The 23708-nt window shown below is 40.9% G+C and overlaps 1 protein-coding gene across 1 annotated transcript in view; it reads right to left on the reverse strand.

Annotated features, from left to right (window-relative positions):
* The window catches only part of kcnc4 (potassium voltage-gated channel, Shaw-related subfamily, member 4), a 38171-nt gene extending 20258 nt beyond the window's left edge, over positions 1 to 17913 (reverse strand). The window contains exon 1 of the mRNA XM_088640328.1: positions 15342 to 17913. Coding sequence (XP_088496454.1) covers positions 15342 to 15947 — 606 coding nt within the window. The 5' untranslated portion in view covers positions 15948 to 17913. The remainder of the gene's footprint in view (positions 1 to 15341) is intronic.
* Positions 17914 to 23708: the final 5795 nt, after the last annotated feature.

A 23708-nucleotide genomic window follows, 5' to 3' on the forward strand; every position in this document is an offset into this window, starting at 1 on the left:
GTATCCTTGAGCCAGGCATCCAGCTTTGGAGGAAAGTTTCAGTCAAATAAATTATTAATAATAAGATTCCCTTCACTATTCCCACAAGGTCTACAGACGGAGAAACCCCATATTTAGAATCATGTTCTTTCTGAAAAGAATAAAACCTCAGTTTGAGAATTACTCAGCAGGAGAATGAATTTGAAAAAATATATATATTGTCAAATACTGAAACTCTGCCCGAGCTCTAAGATGTCTGCTCCATAGCTGTCAGCACCGGGCCACTGCACATGCAGAGTGACAGAAGAGTGCTCTGACTTCAAAACTCCTCGCTTCTCAAACAGTTCCAGGGGGAATCAGAAACAATTTTCACATGTCCACACTAGATAAGGGCTTTTAACACCAGGCCATAGCTAAAGGGCATTTTTTTTCTTTAAGGTGGAATACCTGTAAAGACCAAACAAGGTGCTCTAAAAACCTTCCCAATTCATGGAGTTCTCTCATGGGGGAAAATGTTCCTCAATACAGCAAAAGTGCCTGCTAACAGAACTTTGTAATTGTGTCTCACTTGCACTGAAAAATGAAAGCATTGTGAAGATAAGCCAGGTGTGAACTGAATTGTCAAGCTTTGTATTATTGTTTAAAAAAAGCACCATAAATTATTAATGTTAACTGAATGGGAGAATAACACTAACAGAATTAAAGAACTCAGGCACTGTTTTCATTTTGTGATCTGTCATCAAATAGAAGGGCAGATTTTTATCTTGGCCAGTGACAAATGCACTGGCAGTTTTTCTTCTTTATTCATGGCGCTGCCAAAGCCATGCACCACAGATATGATTGAAAAAGCTTCTCTCTAGATTATCTGCATCTGGCTCTTAGTTTTGGCACATTAAAATGCGATCATTTCAAAGATAAAAATAGGACATATGTTGGGTTAACTCAGGAGAGAAAGCTCTCAGGCTTCTTTTACCTCCCTCTACTGAGAATAAATTAATTTCAGGGGCACTATGTGAAAGAGAATATTAACAAATACAGGTGTGAACTGCGAGCAGGTGATGAAATTCAGAGACAACCAAAGCAGCAGTACAAAACGATAAGGGAAAAGCATGTAGAGGTAAAAATGAGAGGGCATTCAGCCTATCTAGCTCATTTGATCACTAATCAATTAGAAGGAAGTCAGGATACATTCTTCAGCGATATGACTGTCTTGATCCAGGCTCCTCAGCCATTTGTGTAATGGTCCTGGTCAGGGTCTTAAACACAAACCCACTTTTATTTCTTTACTTTTGTCCTCTGGTGTCCTTGCACATTCTTAACTCCCTAAAGTTCCCCCTTAATTCAATTGGTGAATCAATTTCTCACTTCTCCATCTGATCTGCTGTGTAGGAAGGCTTCAGGCACATAATAGAAAATGTCATAAACGTTTTAACAAATAAATATCACCCAGGTGGGAGCTGCACTTTAGTCAAGGATGAAGTGGGTCCTGTTCTATATGCTGTGTATATATAAAGTGCTTGGGAGTCATTTGGAACGAAAAATACATTATGAATGTAATGTAATTAAAACTTATTTTCAATGTGAGAAAATCATAAGAGTGCTTGAGATTCCTTAATTTCAATGAGGAAAGTATAAACATAATGTTTTAGGACACTTTTTAGTGCACACTACATAAGAGAGGTTAGTGAAGTTAACTGAACCAAGAATATCACCCAGCTATTTTCTGAAATAAAAATATCTCTTAATACCTATAAATATTATATAATATTATTCACCAAAAAGCAAAGTATTCGTAAATAGGAAAACAAGATCTTTAAAGAGCTGTGGCATGTTGCTGGACTTGATCTAATTTCATAGCATACGAAACTGAACTGAAATCATAATAACAATTATCATACAGCATCACTGCATAAAATGAGCTTTTTAAGGCACAGAAATTCAGCCAAAGGCACTTGATAATGAAGTGATTTTACAGTTTAGCCATTTTAACTGTTTTGTCTTTATAACATCAGCTGTGGGCTTAACAGTTCTCCTAAGCACTTGGTTTAGTTAAGCACTGAATGGTTTATAACCAGGCTCAACAGCAGAGCAATCTGCACAGTATCCTTTCCAAAGCACCGAGGGATGACAGCGGCACACTGAGGAGCTCAGAAAGGCAATTGCCCTTGGTCATAAAAGGCACAGTCAGACACCTTAAAATAGCATATAATGGAGTCAAGGTTTCTGCTCTGACAAACAGTAAAATCAAGAGTGGTGACATTTTGCACAGGTTTTGCACAATTTATAAGGCGGACAACCTTCTCTCCCTTTATTAGTGGATGTAGAAAGGAGGGGCTGAAGTTCATACTCCATCCAGTTTTGGTTGGAGATTTAGATTAGTAATTGGGCATCACTATTGAGATTCCCAAATACTGAGCAGTTTATTTTGTATTGCAACGCAATCTGTCCAGAAAGAAACTGTTGCAATATTGAGGAGGGGTTGACGAGACAGTCAGAGCTATTCTAATTTAGTTCAAATGCAAAGCAAAAATTCAGAAACGTTGAGCCTCTCCAGTTGTAGAACCCCAACCACAGACTGTAGCATACTTCCATCAAGATATCAAGGAGAGATGTTCTTGCACTATACAACTAGATCTTTCTTGCAATGCACAATGTTTAGGTACAGTAATGAATACTGCATTGGACAAAACGGTGTTAAAGCCCTGATCCTAACATATTTTAATATTTCCTAAGGGATACATTTAAACACCAGTGCATAACAACGTTCTGTGACAAGAATTCTCAGTAGGGTTAGTCAAAAGGCAGTTAATTCCAATGCTGAGTAAACCAAAGATCTGTATTGGAATATACAGTAAATTGAATATGTCGAATACCCCTGCCTTACAGACGTTGAGCACAGCCAGCTTTTTAATTGATTAATTGACTGATAATGAGTTAATTGGATATCTTAGCACAGGACCTGCTTTGGCACATGTGCTGGACAGCAGCCCCTGTTCCGCAGCCTTTGCTACACAAAATGCACCAGTACAAAATGCACTGTACAGCAACACCGGCCAAGCAGCACATTAAAGACCAGTGGCAGGGGCAATTAATAATTCATTCCCCTTTGCTGGTTGAAAACAGGCCTGTTTACCGCGCGCTGAACAGCGTGCTCCTCCCTAAAGGAAACTGTGGAAGCAGCAGCAGCAGGATTCAACGGAAGCTTGCACCTGTCATCCAACTAATTATGTGGCAGCAGCAGCTGAAGTTCCTGGAAAATATGACACAGTGTAGTTAAATATAAGCAATTGTATGCCAGTGTGCTGTGGAGGTTGAACACCTGTTAAATACAGCTCTCTGTCTGCAACCTGCCCTTCATGTTGGCTTGATCTTCTCCATCTCCTCTAAAGCCCCGATTATTACAAATATTTCATTACTGAGCACCTGAAACTGTAGATGTGGAGAGATCCTTGTTTTGCTGTCCACTCATTCTCAAGGGAGAGACATTTTGTTTAAAAATGGCTACAGAAAGAAAGCAAAGAAATGCCATTTAATTGTTTAAAAATGGCTACAGAAGGAAAGCAAAGAAATGCCATTTAATGCCATTTTCCTCTATGAAAGCCCACTTTCCTATGCAGGGTGGTAGGAGTCTGGGACAAGCTGGCCAGCCATGCGGTTGAAGCCGATATTTAGGCTTAATTCAGGAAACGGTTGAATGAGATCATAGAATCAATTAACTTCCATCCTTTCTTTTATAACCTTTCTCATATTCACACTCACTTCCACTGCAGCTTCTCAACAATATCATGACCAAAAATAGCACACTCACACCTAATAGGGTCAGCAGTGGTCAGGGTTCTGGAAATACAATTGGAATTTTGTGCGTTTGAATTCCAGATGAGACACTGATGGTGCATCCTGGAGCAATACACTTTATCAAAAATTGTTCAAGTAAAATATCCGGCTGAGTTAATGGGTGCTAACCTAAGCTGCTTTAAACATGTCAGCCAAATCAATTAGTAGCAAAGCAAAACTGTATTCTATGTCTGGGTTTCATGTTTCATTTAAAAAAAAAGAAAAATATGGAGACAACAATTTCAGAATGTGCAATTAAAGAGGTACTGTAGATCCTGACCTCGCTAAAATTAATAAGACATGAATTATCACTGAAGCAAACAGAAAGAAATGGCCCACATGCAAATAAAAGGCAAGGACTCAATGTCTGTGAAAGTGCCCCATATTCCTATTTAGACGTACAGTAGTGAGTCACATCAATCTCATCTTCTCTGGTTAATTGTTGTACGTCAATACTGGCAAAAAGCACTACAAAAAAAATCTCCATAACTTTGGAACATTTCATTGGCTTAGAGATCTGAACATGCTGCTCAGTTCTGCAGGTTCTGCACAGATCCACATGGACTGTTTTTATCACACATCTTGAACTATCCCATAGTCAGCCTCTTCAAGCTTAACTCACAACACTCTGGAATTATTCTTACAGAAAACAAAAACATTTTAAGAGAGAGTTTTAAAACAATCCATTCTGTTTGTTGATTTGTTTGAGATTAAATTCATTTTAACGAAGCTAAATTGGAATTTTGACTTCTTGTATTGCACAGTCATTTTATCGTCCTTTTAGTTTGTTGGAAATATCAATGACTAAAAACGTCAGTCAAAGCCCGTCAACTTTTTCTGGCTATACTCCAGTGTTATTAATGTGTTTGTCACAGTGTCTATAAGAAAGAGGATTTCACAACCAGAGTTCTTTCAGCAATCCATTCTAAATTTCTGGACAATGTCAGGGAAATAATCTCATAATAGCCAAAATATTGACAGTGAGTCTTTAACTCCTAAATCTACAAAAGTCTACAACACTGACTTTCAAAATTGGGTTCTGGAGCTCAGTAGAACATTGTTAAAGCCTGTGCAGGGAATTCACTTCCTTTACATGTAAAGCAAACGTCCCATTCATGGGCCACTCCAGTTACTACACACTTCTACCAGCCCCAGAAGATTAAATACGTTTTAAACTATGAAAACCTGGCATTCCACAATTCAGCAGACTGCATTCTAATAACCAACATGAAAAATGATAGTTTTTTCTCTTTGAATAGTAAGCAATTCATTTACTTCCCAGTGATTATTATCACTGGTTGAATAATCTTCTGCTTGTTTTCAAAGAGGCAAAATTTAAAGTGACCAGGTGACAAGGAAATGGGTTTTAATGAATAACTGTCAAGAAAATCATGATGGAACCCAGGAGTTTAAATCTTTATCTCCAATTAACTTGGGAGGACTTTGGAATTCAATTCATTTTTACCTTGCAGCAGAAATAATGCTGAAAAAATACTGAACTACAGAAAGTAATGCACGGAAATTCACATTTCTGCGCAGAAAGTAGGAGGGACATCAGGTTGCAAAAATTAGGTTACAGATAATTATGAAGTCTGGAATTTGCTTTTATGATGTCCTTAATGTCTGCAATACAAACTGTCATTGCTCACATATGGCAAGCAATGCGATATGACCATATGGAAACCACTTGGCAGTTAAATGAACTGCCAATCAAAAATACAGCTCAACACAGAAATAGGTTTGCCTAAGGTTTTTTTGTTGCAAAGCACTATGAAAAAGAAAAAAATAACACCCTTTAAATTTGAGAAAAGTTTGGATTATGTAAATAATCCAATTAAGATACTGAAAATATCCATGAGTAATTTTCAATGTAGTGCTAATATTAATGTGGATTGTCACTGCAACAGAATACAAATGAATGCTCAACATCCAAGGGTGGTCTTACTACACATACAGTACACAATCTTTCCTGCATTTAATTTCAGATGAGTTCAGAATGACCTAATTGGATCAATCAGTTGCCTAATCTCTGCTAATTGATCATTTAAGACTGCTGGGGATGGATGCTCCTTCAATGTAATACAACAGTGATGAGCAATAATCTAGAAAAATAATTGCTTGCGTCATGTTTCTTGTGCATAGTGGGTCTTTCCTGCTTTTCTCCCAGGATGTCTGTACTGGTACGCTGTTAGTGTACAGATCTTCTTTAGATAAACAGTAAAACTGGTTCTGTAGATATTGCAAATGTGCTTCACTTTACCAGCTGAACGTTACCCTGGGCTACATCTCTGAACAGTATTAAACCAAATTGCTTTGACTTTTCATTGCTTTTTATATCCCATTGCCTTTGACTTCAGGGAAGGTTTTTTTTTCGTTCAATAATATCAACAGCATTAGTGTACCAGATCCAGAGATCTGCAGAGGAGCTCCCTGATAAATTGGAGAAGCCAGGAGCTCTGTCAACATTGTCTGATAGCTCTTCTAATATCACAGAACAGCATTGCAGAAAAAAAAAACGGAAAGGGCAGGATTCTGTTTCAGAAACTCTCCCCGAGACAGGCTTGTCTTTTTTTAACAAGTTGCTCTTTTCGAGAGCAGATCAATTTTATTTAATCTGATCATTAAGAACAGCACTGTCTGGTGGTACTACGCTTGAGGGTGCACTGAAGCCAGTGTTTCAGTTTCCTCAATGTTTGTGGACCAGAGCAACCCAATCCATTTTAATTTTAGCCTTCCCCCTTTGTCAGTCACCCCATTTGCAGGAATGCTCTTGCAGCGGTATTATCGGGGTTCTTAATTAAATGAATGCCTACAGACTGCGTTAAACTTCACTGTAAGGAAACAGAATTCAAGAGCACCCCTGTCCAGGAAAACTGCACAACATTTGAATAAAATTGCAAGGACAGCTCTGTGACATCACTGCGATGTCAACCTAAATAACAGAAGCAAGCTGCTGTACTACAGGTTTGCTAGCTTTTGTCTGAAGATATACATGAATAATATTGCATGCAAAATAATTTTAATAAATGCAACTCAACAGCAGATGAAGTGTTTATAAGCTTGTGCTTGCTCATTGCTGTATGTGAGACTGCGGTTGACATCTGGAGAGTTCTAGCTTGGATGTGGGTCATTGACACCTTTTATTGTTTAAAATGTGCTCGGCTGTTCTTTAAAATAGCAGGAAAAACAGAGGGAAGGCAGTGGAAAAGATCAGGCACGGAGTACGATACAAAGCTGGGTGGATAATAAAAGAATACATTTCAAATAGCCTGCAGCACCAACAAACCAAACTTTTCAGATGTTTCAAAGGTACAAATCAGACAGTTTGGATCCATTACTGTTATAGTACAATTTAATGACGACGTCGTGCAATTAACCCAGCAGTTAAGTGGCTGCTGCACAGCAATTTACGAGCAGTACTGCCATTGAAAGCAGTTTCCCTGGCAGGTTTTTCCATAGGAAATTAAGATGGAGTTTTTACGAATATTAATGGAAACAAAATATAGTTTGCGTTTCATTAGGCAATTTGCCTTGCAGCTCTGCATGGCTTTCACCTCATCATATTTTTAGAACTGCCTGTGAACCTGCAGGTGACAAAGTCACGGAGAGCAGACATTGAGAACAAGTGCCGAGTTAACTTCTGTGTAGTAGTTTACTAGAGTATTGCAGAAGCTGTGGGAGTCAAAAGCTGGAGCAAATACTGTAAGTTCCTCCAATTTAAAGCAACCTTCTTGCCATCTTCTTCCTTCATATCTGTTTTCAAATAAAGCAAATTCAAGACATAGAAGGAGGAGGAGGAGAACAAGCAGAATGAGAGAAGTGGAAGAAGAAGATGGAAGAGGAGGATCAGAGGATGAATAACTTGAAGATGAAACAGAAGAAGACAGTTGATAAGGAGAAGGATGAGGAGAAAGCTGAACAAGAAAGCTCCTTATAGCTCTCAGCCACAGTGGAAATAAATGGTGATGTTATTTTGAGATTTGTGCACACAAACTGAAACGATTGTAAGTTTCATTGAACGTGCCGACAGTGGTCAGTCAATTAAAGACCTTTTCAGAGCTACCAGAATCTTTTCTGTTGCTGCTTTGGTGAAGCATGACACTACATGGAAAAATGGAAAGTTGGCAACTGGCTGTGGATCTCAGAAAGTATTCTTGCAAATCGTTTACTTATAGTGAAAAGGGAAAATCAAACTCTCCCCTCCGAAACACCCAAATACACTGAACAATGAGGAAACAATCCAACAGAAATAAATGCACAAGAGAAACCAAATGGTCTTGCATGCACCTGCCAGCCTGAGATGAACACTTTTGTGCAGTGGAATGAAATATTTTTCTCACAAAGACAGAATTAATTCCACTGAGCAGTGAAAAAAGAGGCAAGCAAGACTGAGGGAGAATTACTATAAAATAAATAATCCATGCTATTATTACTTTTGGGCTGGCTTTTTTTACAGCAGCATCTTCAACCAAGAAAGGAACACAAGGGGTTGGAACAATAATAATCTCACGACAGTCTAAATGCTGAAAGAGTCACAAGGGATCAGCATGCCTACCATAATTTACACCACAGCCATTGCATCAACAGACTTGATTTTAACTTCGTACAAGACTGTCCGAGCCTATTTTAAGATTAGGGGTCTCAGACTAGTTGAAATATCTATTTTCTAACAGCTTTATACAATATAGGGTTGCAGCGAAACCAAAGCCTGTCCTGGCAAGCAACGAGCACAAGGCAGGACACACTCTGGATGGGACGTCAGTCCATTGTGGGGCACACACAGACACTCACTCACACCAGGGCCAATTTTCACACCATGCCACCTTGCCACACCCTATCAATTCAATTCAACGTTATTGCCATTATACTCACACAGGTGCATAGTATAATGAAAAGTGTTTCTCATTAGTCACTCAGGTGCAGTATATAAATAGGACAGAAGATAAGACAATAGACTAACACAATAACAATAAGAGTAACGTGTAAGAACATAACATGTAATCAAAACTGTGCAAAATCCGCAAACAGAGAAAATATAACTGGACAAAAACAGTGCAAGGTAATTCGGGGAACAGTGTGAAAATAGCATGGTGATTAATAAATATTACAACTAATAGGTTTACTGAGCTTTCAAAGGGACAGTGCAATTTTGGCTTACATGTCGTGTGTGTAGTGGTGTTGGAGTACAGTCCTTGTGGGTATAGGAAGAAGTCAGGAGAGATCATAGTATGATGGGAGGGAGTGGGGGCGTCACCAACTTGATGGCTCTGGGGAAGAAGCTATAGCTGATATATACATAAGCAAATGTAAATTTTAAACATCTTCATTAAAACTACTACTAAAGTGGGGGGGGGGTCAAGCAAGCCCTACAACCAGTGATTTAAAAAAAGCTGTTGCTCTACCCAAACAGCCGTGTCTGAAAGTAAAAATAACAGAAGATGAATGCGGCTCCAATACACTATTTGCGCGACCGAATTGTGATACATTTTCCAGTGAATTTATTTACATAAACGGTCAGAAAATGAAAGTTTGGTTGACAAAAGGACAAGAGCTCTACCATGATAAGAAAAGCATTTCGAATGCCTCGCAGAACCTGTTACGATATCTCTCGCGAGTCTCTGGAGGCTCCAGGAAATAACTGGAGATTCGACAAGAGACTCACCAAGATCTAATTCTGGCAAGTGGTCATAGTGGTCATAGTGCCGGGGCGTTCTCGGATGTGCAGAGAGTACTGGTTGTTCCAGAGCTCCCGGCTGCCACCTCCCAGCCAGAGTGACAGGAGGGGACCGAGCTGATGGCCCCAGACTGGGGGATCGCATCTCTCTGCAGAGTTTGGGCAGACGTTGCATTTCCGACAGAAGACTATCCCATCTACCGAGAGCCGGCTCCCCCCCCGCCTCCCCTCCCAGAATAACAGTGGCATAAAGCCAGGTCTGTAAGGACATGACTCACTAATTACAACAGTCTGCACAGCCATATTGCTGTATCTGACATCCCAGTGTCTTTTGAGAAGCAGCTGGGTGACACGATCAGATCAGTTAGCTAGATGGGCTGAACATCTAGAACCTCTCTGATGTCCTTACAGCGGGAAACAAACATCTGGTAACTTTCCTCCTGCCCCCCCCCCGATCTACTCACTGGAGAACAAAAGAAAAAAATGTTTTATGCTTTCTGCCACTACAGGCCACCTCTTAACATCTTGCTGTCAACAGAAAACAGAACGATAACAAACGGCAGGTTGGACCTGTAAATATTTAAAGGCTTGGATGTTCTTTGTAAAGACATATGCCCTCTGGATTAGATTCAGGCAGTAAAGAAGCTAGTACAAAAATAAGAGATGTCTTAATAATAAGAAGAAGAATAATAAGAAGAATGATCATGAAGATCATATGTTCCTATATGGAAAACACTGTTCTGCAAAACTAAAACTAATTCTGAGTCCACCACTAAAACTTATAAAATCCTACTCTAATAATACGTTAGGACATTGGAAAAAAAAGAGTCTTAAGTAAATCAGCTCCACTGCCTAGTAATTAGTTTTTTTAATTTAGGACTAGTAATTATGATAACAACAACAATTGATCCTCACCCCAGCATTAGCCAACACACACACATCTATACAGTTCAGAGACCCAGAGACACACACAAGTGCATTAGAAGCGCCCTGCGCTGATAGGCTCTCTGGGAGGCTGCAGATTATAGACTGCCCGTGTCGCGTCTGGTCTGACGGTGCCCGACCCCGGGCCGTGCACACTGGAGCAGAACGCACAGCGCCCGCGTGAAGGTCGATGTCTTTGTTCCGAGGGAAACATGCAGAGAAAAAAGGTTAGCTTTTTAGATAGAACCGTGGCCTGATGTAGCTAGGGGGTGAAATAGATTGATTAGGTCAGGTCCAGAGCCAGGATTGAAGCGAGCAGTCTCTTTCAGGGAAAACGAAAACTGCCAAGCTAGAAAGTCACGTGTGTTTTTAAATATGCCATGGCAAAGACAGGACTAAGAGGTGCTGTTTAATTATTAGTATTATCTATTGTTAATAATAACATTTACACACAAAGCTGGAGAGTGCTCCTAAATATACACAAATACATTAAAAAGGCACTTCTCATCAAGGATCCTGAGCTCCTTCACATATTTGACTCATTTTATCCACCAGAGATAAACCTTTAGGGCATACATTAGTGTTCCCTTTCGCTAACCATGAAAGTATGAAGCCAGGCCTATGATTCAGGCAACCTTTATACATTTTGACATTTAGCACGAGAAGGTGATTTTGCAGTCATGTGGTACAATGATACACCTCTATGAATTTGACCCAAGGTGGGAAAAATGTCCCGAATGAATTGTGATGCGATGTGGACAAATACAAGGCACTAGCAGAATTCATCTCCCCTTGCAAGATACAAGGTCACGGTGACGCAGAACAGACGAGCATCAAACTCATATTTGTCACAAATCCCACTAAGGGTGCCTCTAATTGTCTCTAACTTTCACAAGAAGTGGATTTAAATGAATCAGTTTCAATGAACTTGTTGGCAGTGGCAGGAAGCAGTGATTAGCCACAAGCAACATGTGGGTCGGTCTTGCGTGGCACTGAGATATTAGCAGAGAGTGCAGCTCAGCTGTCACAAAGGCAACATTAATGAGCTCCAAGTGACTGGTTTGCAGCCAGAGCATATCTTGCTATGGGTGTATTAATGCTGTTATATTTTAACTATTATTTTTCCCTTGTAATGACACTACAAATTTAAATTCAAGGTACTTTGGGTAAATCAAGGTACATAGTAAATTATAATGCAACCAGCATTACACAGGTATTTCCTTTTAGATATGCGTGTGTGTGAAAGACAGCCCAAATCTAGCCATCTAGATTGTCATTGATCATAATCTGAACAATGACTAGATTTGGGCTGTTGACTTAGATGAACTTAGATTGTCCCCAGTGGGAAAAAGTGCTGGAGGATGCGTGTTGGATAATGGCTCTTTCTGTAGTGATGGCTCAACTGGCTCTCACACAGTGCCTTCTGACGGCAGTCACTCAGCCCTGAACGGAAAGATGCTGGGCAAGTGTACGTGTGCGCTGAAGTGTTTTCACACTCCAAATGTGTCAAGACTCCTTACTGAAATGTGCAAGTCATAAAGCTATGCCTGCACCCAACCCCCAGCCTCCAACCAACCTAGCGGTTCATTATCACTTCTTACCTCCCAGTTTTCTAGCTGGCTTGTGTACTTTTTTTTTTTCTGCCTAACAAAGCATGATCTGAAACAATGCAGGCAAGATTTTCTCAGTCCACAGAAAAAGTCTTTAGGGGAAATATAAAATCTACATCTGCACACTCCCTCCCATGTCCAGGTGTAGGAGTCATTTGTCAAAAAGGGAAGAAAGGGAGTCACATTAAGGGAACACGTGCCCACAAAGAAAACAAATGAACAGTAAAACAGACAGATAAGATCACTTCAGGACTATCTCCTCAATGTGTTAGCATATAGGAAAAAATAGCAGGGGCCAGGCTCTATCTTCTCTGTGTGGTCTTCACACAATGATACTTCCCAGCACCACTCTGACACTGCAGAAGAAAACCCTGAATTTAATAAAACTGCCCCTCTCTCACACATTCAGACAAATTATGGTGGATCTTGCATGTCCATACCCTAGCCTCATCAACCCATCCACCTCCAGCACACTCCAGCCCTTTTTCCCTTTAGACATACTGTCTGTGGCAGAAGGCTGCGATAGCAGCAGCAAATAAAAGAGATGCTCAAAGAGATGCAAAGCTCGAAGCTCGCCTTCATATGATCATTTTGCTCCCGTTTCTTTTTCACATCAGCTTAAAATCAGATTAAAAAGATTGTACCTATTTTTGTGGAAATATGTTGATATTTCTTCACCCAAGAAGTACAACTTGTCAAAAATATTCAAATGATATTTTTTAAAAAATAACAGCAGAGTTGAACCCAGCCTTTTCCATATATACACCATCACTGCTAGATCTTTGCCTGTAAACAGCCCTGTCAACCTTGCAGATAACCTTGTGCAGTTGGTGCTTCTGGGAAAGCAGCCAAAGCAACCACACAGTCTGACTCGAGGATGGACATCCGTGGAAAGTAGCAATATCCGTTTCGATGCAGACATGCCTGACTCCTGCATTGATTCATCATGTCAGGCAGGGAACTGTCATGACTGCTGCTTGACCATTTCCACACTGTGTAACAATGACCAGCCCCCTTCCTGTGTCCCACCACGGGCTGAATGGGTATAGAATAAGACTCCAAAGCAGGAGGGAGGTTGCAAACAGTGCAGCAAGGGGCAACAGACCATGAGAGAAAAATGGGCAATATATGAAGGTGGTAGAGTTAGTATAAATATTGCTCGCAATTGCACCACAAATATTTGTCAACCTCTTCTGTTTCCATAACATAATACAGCTTATCCCAAAAGCCAAAAGTCCAAAAGCCTTGCTAAAAGACCCTTGTGTGCTGAGCCCGAAACACCAAACATGGAGAAAATGAAAACTCCTCAAAACCTGCAGTCACTGTTTTGTGCCTCCCCAGCCCTCACTGTACACCCTTCAATGTGATCTTCCCAATGAATCAAAGTAGTGCCCCCCGCCCCACACTCACACACACACTTGACCCTCATTCTATCTTTCTTGCAATGCATGAGTTCTCTAATAGGCAAACAAAGCCCCAGCCTTCAGCTGCAAGTCCATTTCCAAACAAGCTTAAAACCCACCACAGCTAGCTATGATCAGATCTATCTCATATCCCCTTAAGGTTCGCTAGATTGCCTGTAATTGCCTGAACAGTTCCCTTTTCACCTGTTTTTATAGTTTTTGAAAGGATGTCTAGCCTGTCAGAACCCTATATGACTAGCAATGAGATTGCAGTTACAAAAAAAAGCCTGTCAATATGATAGTGTGTAGAAATTTCATACCCTTTGTCCGTGCTTATTGTGCTTTTAACTTAAATGCTTGAGTGCTGTCATTAGTGTTGCATATGTGCTTTTTCTAACCATTACCTTTTTTGAATGCGCTGTGAGTTTGGCATTTATAGCTAAGTTCAGTTTGTATTTCTCTCTAGAGACATTTGTGCATTGCCTGAGCGATTTTATTCCCCCCAAAATAATCTTTATAAATGCAACATTTTTTTACTAATTAAAATCAAAAAGCAGTGTGAAACTCCATCAAGTGCGTTCTGACTACTGCTATAATGTCAGAAATGGAAGAATCTGAAATTATGCAATTATTCTTGTATAATTCGCTCTTTCTTTAGCCACTACAATGTGCAGCGCACACACACACCCCAGACATGCGCAAAGCTGTCCTAATTTACTGAGCCCCTAAAGAGCACAGGTGCACAAATATTAATACGCAAAGAATCACCACACACAAAACGAAGCGGTTGCTATTTCAGGACCGTCTAACCAAGGCCACATTTCTTAATGAAAACCATCCTTCATTCAAAAGCTTGCATTGGGTTGGAAGTTGTTGAATACTGCGCATACCCACCCCCGTTATCATGATCAAGAACAATCCAGTTCATTCTTACAAACGATAAACAAAGCAGCATGGATTTTACTAAACGCACAGAGAACAATAAAACAATATATTATTCATACCTCAAATATTACAACTGTTGAAATTCAATAAATGAGGATTTGTAGTTCATAGCGCTTAAACTATAAATAGAAAGCAATCATGATAATGATTAATTAACGCGATTTCAAAGCACCCGTTGAAGCAAATGATCCTTTTATGCTTGTTTTAGTTTGTGTTCTAAGCAAACGACAATAGATCTGTTTACTTGTAATAATATGGGCTTTAATGGATCCATTCTAAGAACTTGACAATTATCACATTTAGGTCTCATGTACTTGTTTGCCTGAGATCCTTACTCAACCGTTAAAAGTAAAACCACCTTTTCTTCAGAATACGTTGCGAAACCAGAAAATACTTTTAAAAAATCAAAACAAAGAGGATCTATAATCTTACGTAATCAGAATACCATGTTTTAATCACTTTATTTTTATTTGAAGAGTTGTAAGTAAACTTCGAGATAGAATAGACTTTATATTGACTGCAGGTTATACAAACCTTTTATACATCTGAAATAACGTTTATTCAAACTCAGCACTACTGTGATATACCCAAACGCCCCTTCACTTCAAAATTGCTAGTACAGTACATCACCCTAATGAAAGTGTCAGTTCTCAGAGTCGTCTTCTTTCCTAACAGTGCAGTGTTCGCTTTTTGTGACTTGTTGGGTTACAGGTGTAACAGCAGATAACATAATTACCATGTATCATTTGTCAGCAGCTCTTCTCTTGGATGGATGAAAAGTGTTTTTTCTTACCTAAAATGCCCTTAAAGAAACACACCTGTTGAAGAAAACGTAGTCTGGACATATTGTAGGTAACGCACCTGTTCGGTAGAGGCATTAGGTGAGTAGTATCCGTTAGAAACAGCGCACCATGTGTTTCCCCATACCGACCCCCCGACTTATTAACAGCTAAACATTTCTGAGAAACCTACCCTGGCGGCCATTGAAGAGTAAGGGTCTTCGAAGAGAGCCCATATTTTTGGTTGCCACACTTCCCAGCAGCCCCGCGACCTATCCGGGCAGTCATCGATGCCCAAGCGCCTTGGCAACTCTCTGTCGTCCTCGCCGTCGTCCGGGTCTGGGGCTTCGAAGATATCTAAGGCTTCTTCTGCGTCTCTGTGCTGGCGGTAGGTCATCCAGCAGCAGGGCTCCACGTCCGTCTCGTCGATGCCCCAAAACGCCAGCTCTTCCTCGAACAAGGGTCCGCAGACATCTGCCGGGCAGTGGAGCTTGCCAGTCCGGTAGTAGTTCAATACATAGGCGAATATCCCCGGGTGTCGGTCGAAGAAAAACTCGTTGTGACGATTGTCAAAATCAAAGTTGCTCTGAGCGTCTGGGTCGGCTAGCCAGGCCAGCCGGGTCCCGGGGAGAGTCCTAAGAGTACTCTTGTAGGTTTCGTGCCTTGTCCCGCCAACATTGATGACTATTTTGTCCGAGTCTTCCCCCCTGCCCATTTCTTCCTTCAGACATGTTTTGGATGGAGGTTTGTTGCCAGACTTGCGCCCACGGTAGGATGAAACACACACGGAGCTGATCATAGATTTTGATGGAACGGCTGCACTTTTTAAACACCCTCTAAACACCTAGCTACCAGCGTTTCAGCTTCTTTTTCCCTAGCAGCGAAACCTCATCTGCATGAAATGATAGAGTGCGTTTAAACTTTAGGCGGCTGATGGCTTCTGCAGTAAATGTCGGAGCGTGATACGACCCACTAGAACGTCCCTCCACACTGATGATAAACCCTCACGGCAATTATAAAAATAAAGTGACTGCAAGTGTCACCGAAAGAAACGAAATGCAATGAATATAAAAAATAATTCAATTACAGCACACACACATATGCTTGAAACCAAATACAGATTGGGACTATCTAAAAAATTACGTTTTACTGCAAAAATAAAATATTTTGGTCTTTAAATGTGCAACTGGAGTTGTCTTTCTTCTTTAGTGAATATAAAAATAGACTTTTTACATATGCATTTATCAGCAATAATAGCAGCAACAGGCGACGGAATAGTTACTTCAACAAGTATATAACATTTATACGGAATTTTGAATAAAAAGACATTGACTTCTTTTAATCCAGAAAGAAATGAAAAACTACTTAATTTATATTCCGATTGGCAGAATGATATAAACTGAGACAACAAGCTGTTTGTCTTATTAAAATCGCGCAACTGAGCCAGAAATTCAACAGTTGCTTCAGATTAGGAGGAATATTTTACGATGCGTTTTTTCTCGCCATCCAGATGACTTTACTGTCTATGGTGTCAGATTTGATGTGATCTTACAATAGACCAAACATCTAAATACAATTGCAGACGCTTGTAAAAATATATAACCTTCTTATATTTAAAATGCTTAACAGTCTTGTCCGTACGTATAAGCTATGAACCTACTATATAAATTAATTTTCGTTCTCGCTGCAAAATTCCAGTGAATGCAATACACTACGTTCTTGTCTCACCTTCCTTGGAAATGAAATCCATAAATATTGATCGAAAAGACAACGCCAGTACTCGCCTTTACACATGAAGATTACTTTCAAAGCCAGGTGGATTAAACTACAGCTCGGCGATCCAGATGACGTTGTATTTTAAGAAGGGAGCTCTTAAAAATCCGTCTTTTTCATCTTTGGAATAACAGTACTGACAGAGAGGGTACAGACAGGCTCAAGATTGTTTTTCAGTAAAGATCTGTTGCTTCTCCACAACTAGACTATATTCCCTCCCATAAACAGACGACACGATCCAGGGGGATATTTTGTGCAATAGCACCAACCGGTTAACTCCTTTTTCCCCGTTTCGCTTTCCAGAGGGAAGATAACAGTTATCTGAAACTGAACAACCTATCGTTTATTCCCCCCTTTCCCGCCTCCTCCTCTGGTAATTGCTCACAGATAATGAATAAACCAGGCCGACTTTTAACTCAGTGTTGTGGCGCGTTAAGGATAATGTCTGTCAGCTGAGAAGTGAAAAAAGAAAACGTCTCCCCCCGCCTCCTTCTCTCTGGTGCTCTGAAATTCTCACTCGTCCTCAATCCGTTTACCGAGCGCTGCTGGAATTGTAACCCATTGAACGGCCGAGATCTACCGTACTTCTCCGAATCGTACTAAGGGCGCAACCACCCCAAACTCCACCTGAGCTCATCCGTGGTTCAGATAGCATGTCAAGTACGCAGTTGAGGATTACAAGCGCATCCAACACAGCAGCGACAAACAGTCTCAACTCGGCGCTTTAAAGGGCAAGTGAGTAGAAATTGACTACAGGGTAACTAACGGTTCAACATTAAGCCCCTTCTCTTGTAGAAGGTGCCACTGGCACTTGAAATTATTATTACAAACAAAAAGGCTATGTTCAGCCTGTTGGCTTAAAATTACGTTCAGGCAGATAATTATAGCGACGGTGTTGAGTTGAGTATAAGCACGAAATATACTAAAAACATAAAAGATTACACAAGAATGATCATTCGGCTCATTTGATAATGACTCATTGATCCGGGGCCCTCATCCAGGTGTACAGGCTTCGACCAACACGTCTTGGTAACTCGTTCCTTACGCCCAGAAACCTTTTGCCAAACTTGAGTGGTTCAGGAAAACCCTTTCCAAATGCGTGGCTCCGTTCCTTATAACTTTTTTAAAAATCACTTTTAAGTATACATTATTCGGAATATCCAATACTTTCAGAGCACATCCCTACTACACGTGTTGCTAAGCTAACGAGGTGATGTCACCTCTTAAGGTTAGTTTTTTTTTCTGTTCCCGAGTTTTCGCTCTTTCGGTGAATGAGGTATACAGTATGTAGTAACCCCTACCTATCACATTAGTGTGGTCGTCAAATCTGATCGATCATGGAACTTTGTTTTAACCTTTAGTCCGTAACAGGTAACTTTTGGGGCCAGGTCCAGAGACTACACGCGCTTTCTTAATAGGAATTTATTTCTGAATTCTCCTTGTCCTCGGTTTGCTACTGTACAATAACAGGACTCTGCTCTTGGCGCACAACGGGGCTGCTGACAAAACAGATCAGAGGCAGACACTGGTGGAAAATCTTTTATGAACGAAAAGAAAGTGTAACGCCAGTTTATTCACCATTATGCGAGGGAGGACTGATGGAAACGTGCTCTTTTTGCTTCATAGAAACGACTGCAACGTTTGCATCAAACGCTCGAACCTTGTTTATCAAGAACAAGGGCTCTTGCACGTCTCTTTTACAGCTCCGTGAAGTTGGCCCCCCTATAAACAGCACAAACGATTAAACCCACCTCATTCGTTAGTGCTGCGTTTGTGCCGTTGAAAGTAGCATCTGTGCAGCTTTCGTATCCGAGATATAGCGCCTTGTTTTTTCGGGGTCGTGACGTCACTCAGCCCCCCTACAATGTCGTAGGGAAACCAAGCCGGTCTCATACGTTAGTGCTGCGTTTGTGCCGTTAGAAGTAACTTCCCAGCTTCTTTCTTTCCCGAGATATAGCGCCTTATTTTTGTGTGTGTGTGTGACGTCAGTCAGCCCCCCTACAACGTCGTAGAGGAACCGGACCGGTCTCAATCGTTAGTGCTGCATTTGTGCCGTTGAAGGTAGCGTTTGTGCTGCTTTCATTCCCGAGATATAGCGCCTTCTTTTCCCGGTGATCATGTGACCATGCACGGTGCCTCTGACCTCCAGTGACCCCGTCTGCCGAGTTCAAGCGTCTGTTACCGGTGCGAAAGTAACAGTTCTGCAATTGTGTTCCTCAGATTGCCCGGGTGGGGGACGGGGTGGATTTTGCATTTAATATCAGTGTCTTCTGTGCATTTGTGTGAGCGGGAAAATTTAATTTATCACGAGTATCACATACCAGAAGAGTTGCGGGTGTAGTCTCAAAAAGCGAACACTAGCAAACAATTGTATGTTCTTACCAAGAGGCTTTAACGAGCACGTCTTAATACTTCGTAGCGGTGTACTTTTAACGTGAAAAAGAACCAGCGTGTTTTTAAGGGGCACTACGCACAAAGTTGTCGAGGGTAGTAAATAACACATCCGATAAGCAACACTGGAAAGTCCACCGTCTCACACCTGCGGACCGCGGCAATATTGGAAACATATTTTTTATTTTCACATAACAGAAGAGAACATATATCTGAATTCTTTAATAAACTGTAATTATCCGTGTGTTTGTATTTACAGGGGTCTTATGCGCAAACATGAAGCGATGAGCTCACAGTCCTTTTATCTTTGTGTTTCCGGCCAGCCCTTGGTGTAGAACAGCACACACACACCTGCCCTCTGAAGACACCGGTATGGGTGTCTGTGTTAGATCCTCAGGTGAAGTCGAGTCTTCTGCACTCTGCAATGTAATGACCCAGACATTTTTGCTTGTCCAGCTCCATGAAGTTGCCCACCCGCCCGTCGAACAGCACAAACGACTAAACTCACCACAATCGTTACTGCTGTGTTTGTGCCGGTTTGTGTCGCTCTAAGTAGCGTTTTTACTGCTTTCGCTTCCGAAATATAGCGCCTTGTTTTTTCGGGTAATCACGTGACTATCTACAAGGAAGTTTACAGGTACTAACAAATTCGGTACTTGAACTCCTGATTGTGATGAAAACAATGGGGGCAATTTGTTTTCCGAGTCTGTCTGATCGGGTGGGGTGGATGTTTCAATATATTTCAATATAGCGCCTTCTTTTCCTGGCTGTGACGTCACTCGGTGACGTACAAAACAGCACAGTCACGACTACCAGATCTTTCAGTTGTAATCTTTTGATCAGTTGACCCCAGACTTTGCAGCCTTTACACGAATAAACAGTCTTACATTTAGGGAGGAGTTAATATGTTAGTTCATTGGGTTAGGTGTTTTCTTTTAATTTGTAACCATGTTCTCGAAAATGTATTGCTTGAGTACTCCTTTCATTGGTGAAGAGACACCAGTTTCCAAATTACCGCTGGTACAACACGACAGCCCATATTCACATTTTAGGTATAAGATTCAAGATCGATATAATTTAACAAAAAAAAAACAAAATTGAAAGCACGAGCATAATAATATAATGATCATAGACTTTACATTGCTATTCATTTTTTAAGTACAAAGCGGAAGGCGTTTCCCCTACCTTAAATATACGATTAAAAATGTGTTCAAATTCCATGTATTCATTACAGAAAGCAACGGAAACAGTTATATTGCAAATAAAAAATGTATTTATTTCGAACAGTATGGGACATTGTGAATCAATAAAGACGTTAAAAAAATAAGCCGATGTAGTTATTTTGCAAATAAGTAAAGCATTTAAAAAATAGATTCTCATTGACAGTAAACAAGTCGATCTTCTCTCTCAGACCCGTGATTGGCTATACCCCCGAACAGTTCGGGCCGCGATTGGGTTAAGAGTGAGAATCGACACTCTGATTGGGTAAAGCGCCACAGCGGAAGTTCTGAGTGTAACGTGTGTGCTATATGAGCACTTTGGATATACAGTGTAACATCCACTGGTTTCCAATTACTGATCAATCTAAGAGAAGTCACACTGAGGTCAAAACTGAATAGCAGACAAAGAATATCATGGCATCCACAGCGCGTTCACGACTCCGATAGCATGTCACGATAGGAGTGCGCGCATCACGATCACATCGCGATACCCATTGCGACTGGCACATCACTGTCATGACACCACACGGCATTAAGTCCATATATCACGATATGACATACACCGACAAAACACCCACCCCCCATGTCGCGACATGAAGCCCGCATATCGCGATATGACATACCTCGCAAAAGTGCCCCGCCCCAATGTTGCGACATGAAAGGCCCTATATCGCGATATGACATGCCCAGCCAAAACGCCCACCCACCATGTCGCGACATGGAGTCCATATATCGCGATAATACAAAAACTGTCACGCCCATGTCGCGACATGAAGTCCGTCTATCGCAATATGACATACCCCGACAAAATGCCCCGCCTCCATGTAGCGACATGGAATCCATATGTTGCGATAGGACATACCCTGACAGCATATGCTGACCCTATGTTGCGACAGAAAGTCCATATATCGGGACACGTGCTATCTGGGTATATCATGTCCTGATATGAGACCTTTTTTGCGACAGCGGTGCCAGGGTGGCATGGAAGCAAGATGCCAGTCGTGATATACGACTGCATGTGACATCCGATATACGACTGCCGCGATATACCGATATACATGGGGTCCCTATCATGACATGCTGCGGAGGTCTTGTCGCGATGGTATCCCACAGTTACCCGTTTGGCAAGAGCGTGTTACGGTAGGGAAAGAAAAAAGAAAACGTGCCTTAGAAAATAAAAACCATGTATCTAACAGTCACGGTGATTTTACACACATTACAACCACAGATTTATGTCATAGATGGTTAACTTGTTGGCATGCATCATGTCTTAGTATTATTCACATCTAAGGAGGCTCATATGTTTATGGATATAGACTGTCTTTAAAATGTTAAGGGTACGAGGTAAACTGTAACAGAGCGCTTGAATTCGGCAGACGGGGTCACTGGAGGTCAGAGGCACCGTGCATGTTCACGTGATCACCGGGAAAACAAGGTGCTATATCTCGGGAACGAAAGCAGCACAAACGTTACCTTCAACGGCACAAACGTAGCAGTAACAATTGAGGTGGGTTTCATCGTTTGTGCTGTCTGTAGGGTGGCCAACTTCACGGAGCTCTCATTTAAGCGAGTATGACAGGTGAACTAATGGTTGCGTAATGGAAGACAGCAATGCAATTTAAAATTAAACATTATAATAATCAGGTAAAAATACTTTGACACCCTAAACAAATATTAATCCAGTACGAAGGATAAAATCGACGTTAAACAATAGCTTCGTCCTAAAGTCGTCTTCATGTCATCTGCCACACTGCTTCGTACGTTTAAAAATTGTTGTGATAATTAAATGAGCACCCGCAAGTGTATTGGAATGGGTCCAGTCAGTGTATCCACAAAACTTTCTGCACCCATGGTGAAAATATTAGGCTTTCGCACTTATCTCTCTGTCAGGCGTTGGATGATGTATCAGCCCAAACCAGCAGTATTTCTAGGTTTCGGTCTCCTTTTAATGCTTCATGATTTGTTGCACGTCCATGCCCTTTTCAGTATGACGACGTTCTGAAATAAATACCACCGCTTCTATTAACGGCACTGCTGACTTTCTACAAAGGCTACTGCCACCCGTTCTTTCACCAGATTAAAAGCATTTTCATCTTCTTATACATCTTATGCAGCTATAAAAGAAGAAGGACTTTTCACACTAGCATTTGGAAAGGGAGACTTAAGAGTTACGACAGGCATAGTTAGTAACCTTTCCTGGTTATAACATTTAAATTAACTGAATTTCTTGTCCACTTTCCTTGTTAAGACAAGGACAACGAATATTTTAAGAGCTGAATATTTTTTGTATACCAAACATGACAGAAAAGGTGAATTGTATCATTTACAATGCAGACTCAACCTGGGGTTTTGTTTAACAGTGACTATTATCTATTTGAAACACATGATGATTAATGAGTCATTTGCTCTTATGGAGCGCTGGTTGTTGCTACACAACAGAGAATGAAATGCGATTGATAAGGGTAGTTCTGTAATTTTATTTTTTATCTGCATGTGGTTTTACAGATAAGTGTTAGATGAATTAAACTTCAGTACGATAGCCTTAGCATTTTCTGAATCCATGTATATAAAATGGTCATTATTCAGTTTCTGTACTGTTTTATTAACAATACAACCTCCAGCTTTTGATTATGGAGAGCCAAGAGATCTATGGAGTTGTACTGGAATCTCCCCTGAGTCTTGTTTTTGAGAAGTGCCAGTCAGGAAGAGTATGAATTGAAGTGGACAACACTCTAATGGTCAGGCTGGACTCATTATTTATTGAAACAACAAGCACTTGATTGTAAATGCACTTGATGGATGTTTAATAAAACCATTGTACTGCTTAATTTGCCATTGTGCTGAAGCAGAGCAAGCCGCAGAAGAGGTACTTTACAGCCACATTGCTGACGCCGTCCAGAGGCTCTTTGACTTTCTGATTAGGTTTTGGCGATTCAAAATGTTTCTCCCCTCCCAGTGACAGGCAGATTCCTGCATTGTGCGTTGTTCCCAGGTGCTTTAGAGATGTCTGAAACTCATGGCCATTTGCAAGACACAAAATGTGGAAAGCTTCTGAATATCAAGACCATGACAAACTATTTGAAACAAAAAGTATGTTTTTAAATGTGGTGTCTCCTGTCCATCTATCCATTTTCTAACCAGTTCTTCCAATTTAGAGCCGAGGGGGAGCTGGAGCC

The sequence above is a fragment of the Lepisosteus platostomus genome, chromosome 7 (assembly GCF_059453375.1).
Source record: "Lepisosteus platostomus isolate fLepPlt1 chromosome 7, fLepPlt1.hap1, whole genome shotgun sequence".
NCBI classification, from domain to species: domain Eukaryota; kingdom Metazoa; phylum Chordata; class Actinopteri; order Semionotiformes; family Lepisosteidae; genus Lepisosteus; species Lepisosteus platostomus.